At 65.5% G+C, this 9,217-nt stretch overlaps 1 protein-coding gene across 12 annotated transcripts in view; it reads right to left on the minus strand.

The window, feature by feature from the left end:
• The window catches only part of TAF4 (TATA-box binding protein associated factor 4), a 106,605-nt gene extending 98,226 nt beyond the window's left edge, over nucleotides 1-8,379 (minus strand). For 8 of the 12 annotated variants that reach the window (XM_085003309.1, XM_085003308.1, XM_085003307.1 and 5 more), the window contains exons 1-2: nucleotides 8,045-8,292; nucleotides 7,014-7,964 (exon numbers count right to left, since the gene is read on the minus strand). In XM_085003309.1, the coding sequence (XP_084859435.1) occupies nucleotides 7,014-7,964; nucleotides 8,045-8,291 (1,198 nt within the window). In that variant the 5' untranslated portion in view covers nucleotide 8,292. Of the gene's footprint in view, nucleotides 1-4,728; nucleotides 4,820-7,013; nucleotides 7,965-8,044 lie in introns of those variants that run through there. The other 4 variants (XM_085003312.1, XM_085003311.1, XM_085003310.1 and 1 more) reach the window with 2 other exon arrangements.
• Nucleotides 8,380-9,217: the final 838 nt, after the last annotated feature.

Below are 9,217 nucleotides of genomic sequence, written 5' to 3' on the forward strand. Positions count from 1 at the left end.
CCCTCCCAGCACCTGGGATAAACCGGGGCCCTCGGCCCACTGGGCACAGTCTGGTCCAGCCCCGTGCCGGCTCCTTCTCTGCCAACCCAGGTCCCGGCCCGCGCGGCCTGGTTCCGCGGGCCACCCATCCCTCACGCCTGGGGTGAGAAACCGTGTCGAGCGCTGAGGTCTGCTCCGCCTGGTGCCCGGCCCAACGGAGCCCGCTGACGGCAGGTGCTCTGCCGACCGGGCAGCCAGGCTGCAGCCCAGCACCCCCGGCTGGCTCAGCGGCTCAGGACACGCCTGGAAGGCACAGTGCAGTGGGCCCTCGTCTCCATCAGCAGCCCCACCGCCGAGAGCTTCGCCCCAGCCGGGGAAGAAATGCAAGGTAAACCTGGACACGACCTTCCCAGGGCCGTCGTGAAGCCCGCCTCGCTTTCTACAAGTCGTATTTGGCGGTGTTTCTAAAAACCACGCTTTTAAAGGGGTCAATGGTGGAGCCCCTGGAAGACAACCAGTCCAGTACCAAAGCCTTGAAAACGCTGGGCCCAGCAGACACACACAGAGGGAACACAAAGACAGCCACCTAAGAGTCACGGTGACAGACCCGAGGACGGCAGCACAGCAGCTGTCACAGGACCTGTGTCGGAGAGCTGGCTGGAGACTGGGGTGCAGGGGGGTGCGCCTGAGACAAGACCGGCCACACACGCCAGACCCCAAGACCCTGGTTCTGCCCAAGGCAGACGTCCTCCCGCACCCTCACAGGGGCAACGACACCCCCACCCGTGAACCATCAACAAGGCGGGGTCACGCCTCATCTCACCGTCCGCCTCAGTTTCCCTTTCTTTCCAAACACCCCCAACGAATGAGACTAACTTCGCAGTCAGAGCAGGTGGGAGATGTCGTTTTCAAGTGACGAATGATTTTCACGACAGTTACGTTTAAAAACCAAAGGCTGCTTCCCTTTCCACGTCCCTCTGCATAAGCTTCATGAAGACGGCTCCTCTGAGAGGCGGAAAAGCCCCTTTAAACACCTTTCCTGAGCAGGTGTCCACATGCCTGAGTGCAAAGTCCGAGAGCGGAAACAATGCCTTCGCCCTGCACCGCCTCCACCCCCACGATGCTGGACGCGGGTGGCACGTACCCCCCCCAGAGCTGTCTCCCGGCTGTCCCCACGGGCCTTCCCTGCCATTCCAACAGCGGGGCACACGGCTGACAGGCCGCCCCAGCACTGGGGAGGAGGGCTGAGGACTGCTGGACTTAGTGCCCACTCCGTGCCCACTCAGACCAATGAGCCCCCAAAACACGTCACCTCGGAGGCACAGGCCCTTCTTACGGCTTTCCCGTAAGTTCTCAAGTCTGACCTCCAGTTTGATGGGGTCCTAAGAACTGTTCCAGGATTTCTCCAACCTCAGAGCTGGCAAACATCCAGACACAGGGCCCCCGGGGGACGTTCCCTAGTGTCAGTGCGGAGGTCTCCACCCCTCCCTTCACCGGGTCGCAAGCCTCACACGTCTGGGGCTCAAAATCCGTGCACATGGGGTTCCCTCCCAGGCCACGGGGAGGAGGCAGCAAGGCTCCATCGAGGCCGCAACTTCGGGAGGGAAGACAAAAGCCCAAGTCAGGCTCCCGGGCCTGCAGAGCTGTGGGGGGCTGGGGGCTCGGGGAGGGCGGGGCGGAGGGGGGGGAAGCAGCGTGGCTGGGGGGCAGCCAGAGCAGGAAGGAAGCCAGGGAACAGGGGCATCTACAACTTTTCCGATCAGGGCAGGGGAGGAGCCTGAATTGGAGACCCCTCTTCTATGGCTTTGCCGAAGCTTTCAATTTCTTGGTGGAACTATTCAAGGATATGTAAAAATCAAAACTTGTCATTCGAAGCACTCGTAGGCCTACCCTAAAAACAGCAAGTTTCTGAAGTTCACACCTAACCCCACTCACTCGCTCGCTCGGCTTCCCGGCGTTTCAGAGCAACCACCCTGAGGGAGCCGCTCGGAAGGGCGCTGCTGTGCGGCTTCCAGGCCGGGGCTCAGGCACCTCCGGCCCCGCAGGCAACGGCGCGGGTCCGTGGCACCGGGCACTCAGCACCCAGGACGGAAGATCCCGCCGCAAAGAGCCCCCAGCTCCGGCTTCTCCTCCTTAAACTGTTTTACGGCCACCAAAGGCCTGAGGAAGGAAGGGGCTGCCGGCCTCCTGCCCAGGACAGACTTCGGAGGCGAGAGCCCTAGACGGTGACGGACTCCCCGGACGATCCGGAGAAGCTGAGACCCCAGCTCTCGAGCGACGGAGGACAAGGAAGAGGGCATCCGGGAAGCAGGCATCACCCAGAGCAGGGCGAGCTTCCCCAGAGCCCTTTCCAACCTCTGCGCCGAGACTCTCAACAAGTCTTACGTACGTTCTGACCGACGCGCACACGCCCGGCGACGTCCAAGGAGGAGCCTTCCTCACCCTCGCGCCGCCCCCGCCCGGCCCGCTGCTGCCCCGACGCTGCCACGGGCCCGTCAGCAGCCGCCTTCCTCTGCCGGCAGCTGCGAGGGCACAGGTGCGCCCGCCGCCTTTCTAGGGCAGGGTCTGAACTGGGTCAGCCCTGCTCTGAGCGGGCACGGCTGCCGGGCCCCGCGCCCACCTGTCAGAACCGCGGGGCAGGTGCGTGGGGAGCCCTCCCCCCAGGCCCGCAGCCAGGAGGCCACGTTCCTCAGCCAAGCCCTGTGCACAAGGCCCTGGAACCTTCTCTTCAAACGGCGCATCCCGCCCTCGAGCACGACCCGCAGTGATGACCCGCAGTGAGGGGGCGCCCGCCCGGGAGGGTCTGAGGGACCCCTCCTGGTTGCGGCGAGCACGTGAGGAGCGTGGGGGTTCCCATGCGGGAGACGTCACCCCCGTCCACGTGGCCTAGACGGCTGGGTCCACCCGGGACGACGGGGCCGGCGCTGCTCACGGCCGGGGCCGCCTCCAAGCCGGCGGGCAGCAAACTCTGTCCTAGGCGAAGCGGCGCCAGCTGGGCAGCGCCCGAAGAGTCTCTTTCTCTTCTCTGTCCAAACGCCACGGTTACCTCGTGTATCAAGAGGAAAACCCAGCCAAGGCCTCGGCCTAAAGTGAGGTCCACCCTCCCTGCAGAGAGCTGCGCCCCCGTCCCCAGGTCTGCCACCCACCTGACGGCCTCAGCGACTTTCTCGAGTACAGACCAGGCTCCTCGGTCACTGAGAACCCATCCAATCTGGGGCTGGTTTTGTGGGTTTTTTGGATTTTTTTTTTTTTTTTTTTCCTTTTTCACAGCTGCAGGTTCCCAGGCCAGGGGTCAAATCCGAGCTGCAGCTGCCGGCCTACACCATAGCCACAGCCACGCCAGATCCTTAACCCGCTGAGTGAGACCAGGCATCAAACCTGTGTTCTCATGGATCCTAGTCAGGTTCTTAACCCACTGAGCCACAGCGGGAACTACTGGGCATGGTTTTGATGGGAATAAAGCTGTCTTTTAAATTCTGCTTCTTCTACAGTGACACACTGGCTGAAAACAGGTAGAAACAGAATGGAACCCAAATGGCAGGTGAAGAAAAGCTACTTGAGAGCAGTGGGCACCCTCAATCCCAGCACAGCTTCCCAAACACCCAACCACCCTCCAGCGGGGAGACTGGGGCCCCAGGGAGCCAGGTACTCTGTCTGAGGCCACAAAGCTAGAGTAACCTCAAGAAACGAAACCCAGAGTCCTAGGGACACCCCTGTGCCAAAGCACCTGCTGCCAACACCGGCACGAGAACTTCCTGTGCCTGCCTCTGCCGCCGAGCGCTCCACCTGCGCCTCCCACCTCGGGGCCCACCCTCCCAGAACTCAACCCTGACCAAACAGCACGCTCAGCTCCCCCAGACTCTCTGTGGGCACCCCCCAGCAGATCCACCCAGGCTTAGACTCCGTCCTCCCGAGCCCAGCGGGCTCAGGAGTATTCACTTCACGTCAGCCCCATGCAGTGGTTCCCGAAGCCCAGGCACCCGGGCAATGATGACGAAAGGCCTCCGGCCCTGGAATGAGACCCACGCTTGGGCCAAAGCCGAGAGCCACAGGGGAACAGGTTCTCTGCAGAAGCAGAGCAGAGGCAGGCTCCTGAAGATGCAAATCTGCCAAAAGATAACCTTTAGAAATGAGCATCTCGAACGCTAACACCTATCTGAAAAGATCTCTTAAAACCATTTACGCACATGCTAATTTTGGTGTCATATCGCTTTCCTCTACTTTCAACTATAATCATAATATTACCTTGATGTTAGGACTACTCTAAGCTGTAAAGAGCTAACTAGGGCTTTCCGGTGTTCCTGGGACCACTGCCTTTGCTGCAACATATCTCTCTGAACACTTACGTGCTCGGGTGATTCCCAAAAGTAGATCAAATCACAGCTCTGGTACCTCCAGACAAGCAAGTTAATTACAATCACATAAACCTCTCTTTACAAAACTGCCCTGACCAAGAACGTCAAGACTGAGTTTGCTGAAGCCAAACTCAACACGAGCTCGTGGCGGGCTGTGAGGGTGAAACACGCAGGCCAGACTGGCCCTCCGACACCTGGTGAAACCCCTGTCCCTGTCCCTTCCCCCTCGGACCCTGCCCTACAGGAAGGGAAGGCTCTAGAAGGGGCAGGCCTCGACCCCAACTGCCAACAATCCACTGTTACTCCACTTGACCCCTCTGTGTAGCTCTGAGAACCCTGCCTGCCCCAATCCCAGGTCGAAGTAGGAATGACCTCTCAGGCAAGCAGCACTTACTTCCCTAAGTTACTTCCGCCTCCGCTTTATACATCTTTGCGACGAGATGGTTCAACAAAGAGGAGACATCAGGTAGAATTTAATATTCTCTGGTCCATCAGCTACACGAATGTAACTAGAAAACTCTCGGTCTATCATTTACAGAACAGAGTTAATTTGTACTAGTTGAAAGACAGTACCATGGGGCACTGGTACTAGTTTTAACTGCATCCTCTTCTGCTTCTGCTGTTCCTAAGAGAAGCAAAGTAATCAATCAAGCTCCGAATCAGCAGATCAACTGTGGGGGAGGGGCAGCATGAAATGAGGGATGTGAGCCTCATTTTCTGGAAAGCATTTGACCCCTTCAAGGCACAGCGCTCAGCATTTGTCACCCAAGTGTCAACCTGTTCTCTGCTCTCACATACACAGAACTCCTGCAAAGACTCAAGGGAACTCGTGCCAAGTCACCGCTTTTCAACCTTTCCAAGGGGTCGCCTACATGTCACACAGACCTCCCGAACACAGATGCTGGGACAGGAGGTGAAAGCGAGTCCAGGGTCAGTCACGACAAAGAGAGCAGAGGGGCCCTCCCCGCCCACGGCAGCCTCCCCGCAGAAGAAGAAAGGCAGCGGGGGCTTCACCTGCGCAAAGGCTCAGACCAAGGGGATCCCGTCAACCCAAAGCACCCCGGGGACAGGCAGAGCAGCCCGGGCGTCACGGCCCCACAAGCCAGGCAGGGCGCCAGCCTGGGGCCCTTCGCGGACAAGCTCACGCCAGTTTCCAATAACAAAAGGGCAGCATGGGGCACCACCGGGAGGGCGTCTTAATAAGTAGCTAAAAAGTATTTTGACACCTTACATAACGTGCTACAACGACGAATTCCATTTTTTTAAACATTACTAAAGATCAGCCGTGTTTTCCACTAAAAGGTCAAAATACACATAATGAGCAAAACAGAACCTTGGATAAATCACTCCCACAAACTTGAGAACAAACGGAACGGAAGGGGCTCCCCACCCGGTCAGGTAACTTATTCGACGTGGTCTCCTCCTGGGGGGGGGGGCACCATCACCCCAGAAACTCAGTTCTCAGCTGCAGCCTTTCCTCCTCGTGCCCAACTTCCCCACCGCTCCGCACCTCGTGTCACTTTGATGGGGAAACCTTCCCCCCTAAGACGCTGAAGTCCCTGCAAGGTGACCACGGGCTCACCCCAATGCACGAGGGGACACAGACAGAGGAGGTGCTGTTTCTACTACTTGCGCCACCGCAGCGGCCGCTACACCAGCACATGTTACTACACGCGGGGAGGAGCGCTCCAGAGTCCACGCAGGCGAGCCGGGGATGGAAGGGAAAACACGGAGCCGGGAATCCCGACACAGAGCGGCGTGACGCAGAGGGCCGGCGGGGACCTTTCGCGAGTGAACCTGAAGAGCCCCAAGGGGACACCGAGGGGACAGGAGATGGAGCGTGGGATGGAAGACGCTCCTTGTCCGCCTGCACCGGCTGCACCCCCGCGCCCCACTGATCACAGGGCACGTGCCCCCCCCACCCTGACTCCAAGGTGATGAGGACCGGGGTGACCCGATGACACGGTGGAGGAGGACACTGTGAAAAGTGACACTGTGGCTACGGGAAGTGCTGAAGCACGGCTGCAGAGCAGACGTGAGGCAAGGGCTCCGACCAGGAAGGGCGTGAGCCCCAGGACTCCTCCAGGCTCCCCTGGGAACCCTGCCATCCTGGCGTCCAAAGGGAAGCCAGAGCTTTCCAGGCAGACCTGCCCAGCCTCGTGGAGGGGGCATCTCTGCGCTGAGCTCGCCAGGAAAGGGGGGTCCCTAGCTCATCATCAGGGGAACCAATCACAGCCCAGAATGATAAAACACAGGAAGGTAGAGCAAGGACACAGACCAAATGCCTGACCCCAGGAACCAGGAGAGGCAAAGGCCCAGCGTGGGAAAGCCAGGGGCCCGGTGAGACCCCAGCGAGTTGTCCCCGCAGCACCGGCTGCCACTGCTCCCCAATGTGGGGACTGGGCAGCGGCACACAGGGGCCGGGAAGCCGGGAAAAGTCCCACTGGCCAGGCCGAGAGCCTGGCAGAGAAGCTTGGCAGCCCTGCCCCAGGTCCCATCGCATGCACGCTCGCACTCTCTCTCTCACCCCGGGACTGTCCTAAGCCTGGACAGAGGTGTGCCTCCGCTCGCGGCAGGCCACTGCGAGACCCGTGCCCCCCGCGTCCCGCCAGCCCTGCAACTTCCTGGACTCCCAGCTGGGGCGGCACACACCCGCCGGCAGGCAACGCAGCCACTCACCTGGGGGCAGCTGGAAGTTCTGGACGTTGGTCGGGTTCTGCGGCGGCTGCGGCAGGCGTGGGGCTAGGACCGTGGGCGTCAGCGTGGCCCGGATCCCGCCGGTGGTGACCGAGGGCGTCCTGGGCAGGCTCTGGGTCACCGCGCTGGCCGAGCCCTTGGGCAGCCCGGTGGGAGTGCCGGGGGCCGGCGGCGGGAGGCCCGCGGCGGCGGTGGCGGGCAGCGCCCCTTGCATAGTTGGCCCGAGGATCATGCCGGCCCCCGCGCCGGCCGGGCAGCTGGCCGCCAGGGTCTGCGGCGGCGGGGGCGCCGGCTGCAGCGCGGTCTTGGGCGAGTCGGCCTTGGCCACCTGCGCGGGCGCGGCGGCGGGGCCGGGCTGACTGTTGGCGGCGGGCGCCGGGGCGGGCGCGGGCGCGGGGGCCGAGGCGGGCGCGGGCGCGGGGGCCGGGGCGGGCGCGGCGCTGCCCCCGTTCTGAGCGGCCGCCGGGGGTCCGGCCGGGGGGCCGGGCGGCCGGGCCAGGCTGGCGGCGGCGGGCGGCGGCGGCGGCGGGGCGGCGGCGGGCGCGGGGGGCGCGGGGGGCACGGCGGGCGCGGGGGGCGAGGGGGCGCGGGGCGCGGGCGCGGCGGGGGCGCCGAGGAAGGGCGGCGTCTGGATGACAGTGGCGGCGGCTGGCTTGGGCGGCGGCGGCGGCGCGGGCGCGGGCCCGTTGTGGAGCAGGCTGACAGCAGGTGCGGCGGCGGCGCGGAGCGAGTTCCCCAGCGCGGCGCTCCCATTCAAAGTTTGCGCGGCGCCGGGGCCGCCGGGCGGGCCGTTGCGGGCGGCGGGCTTGGCGGCGGGCTCGGGCGCGGCCGCGGCCCCCGGCGCGCAGGCCCCGGCCGCGGCGCCCGGCCCGGCCCCGGCCCCGGCCGCGGCGCCCGCGCCGGCCTCGAGCGTGTTCAGCTTCGCGGCGGGCCCTGCGGGAACAAGCGGGCAGCGCGGTGAGGACACAGGCCCGGCCGGCGGCCGCCCGCGCTCAGGCCGCGCCGCGCTCTACCTGCGGGGGGCGGCTCCGGCGCCGCTGCGGGCGCGCCCTCGGCCGGCACGGCTCCGGCTCCGACATGGTTCCCGAGCGCGCCGGCGGCCGCGGCCCGCGCCTCGGGCGCGCGGGGCGCGAGGTGGTGGTGGTGGGCCGCGCTGGCCGCCAGCTGCGACTCGAGCGAGCCCACCAGGTCGCTCACCACTTTCTCGTCCACCTCGCTGTTGAAGAAGACCTCGTCCAGCAGATCCGAGCCCGCCGCCATCTTTCCTCCTCGGCCCGCCGCCGCCGCCGCTCGGCCGGCGCTGGGCGGGGAGGAGGCTCCGCGCGGGCAGGCGGGCGGGCGGGCGGCCGCGGGGGCGGGCGGGGGGCGGCGCGCGCCGGGCGGGGCGGGGGCGGCGGTCGGGCGGGGGGCGCGGGCGTCCTGGCGGGGGGGAGGGCGGCGGCGGCGCGCTGCGCAGGCGCGGCGGCGCGCCCGCCCCCGCCCGCCGCCCGGCGCCTCGCCATTGGCCGCGGCGCCCCCCCGCCCGGCCGCTCGGCGCCCGGCGATTGGCCGCGGCGCGTGCTTAAAAGGCGCGGCCAATGGCTGCGAGCGGCAGAGGACGGGGCGCGGGGCGGGCGGTTGGGGTGCGGAGGGCGAGTGGGCGGCGGGCTCCGGCGCCGGTGGGCCGGTGGGGCTGTGGGGGTCTCCGCCGCCAGGCGGGCCGCATGCCGACAGCCGGGAGGATGAAACGGGCGGGGACCGCGGCCGGGGCCTGGTGGGGCGGCGGCCGCGATGACTCGCTCTTTGTCTCCGCTCGCTCCAAAATGGCTGCGGTCGGAGCTGATGGGAGCTCCAGGCAGGCGAGGGAACGGGGACGCTGTGTTCCCCGGACCCCGGTGCCCCTTAGCGCAGCCGCCGTGACTCGCAGGGGCAGGGCGCCTCGGGAGGGCACGGGCGAGGTCCGGGGCCCGGGGCCGCCGGGCGACCTGAGCGCCGGCGCCACTGCTGCGGGCCGGGCGCGGGCCCGTCCTCGGCTGGCGCCCAGGTCTGCCCGAGGCCCGGCGTCTCGCGCGGTGAGGCCGCTGCTCGGGCGGCGGGGCGGGGCGGGGGTCGGCGCCCAAGGCCGCCGGAGCCGCGCCAGGGTGACTCACTTCATCCGGCGGCGCGGCCCGGGACGCGAGTGCCCTAAATTACTGGGTGAGACGGCG

Source organism: Sus scrofa, chromosome 17, assembly GCF_054392235.1.
Source record: "Sus scrofa isolate SSC_HxYL_T2T_F1_AM1 chromosome 17, Sscrofa_HxYL_maternal_Yorkshire_Landrace_v2.0, whole genome shotgun sequence".
Taxonomy (NCBI): Eukaryota; Metazoa; Chordata; class Mammalia; order Artiodactyla; family Suidae; genus Sus; species Sus scrofa.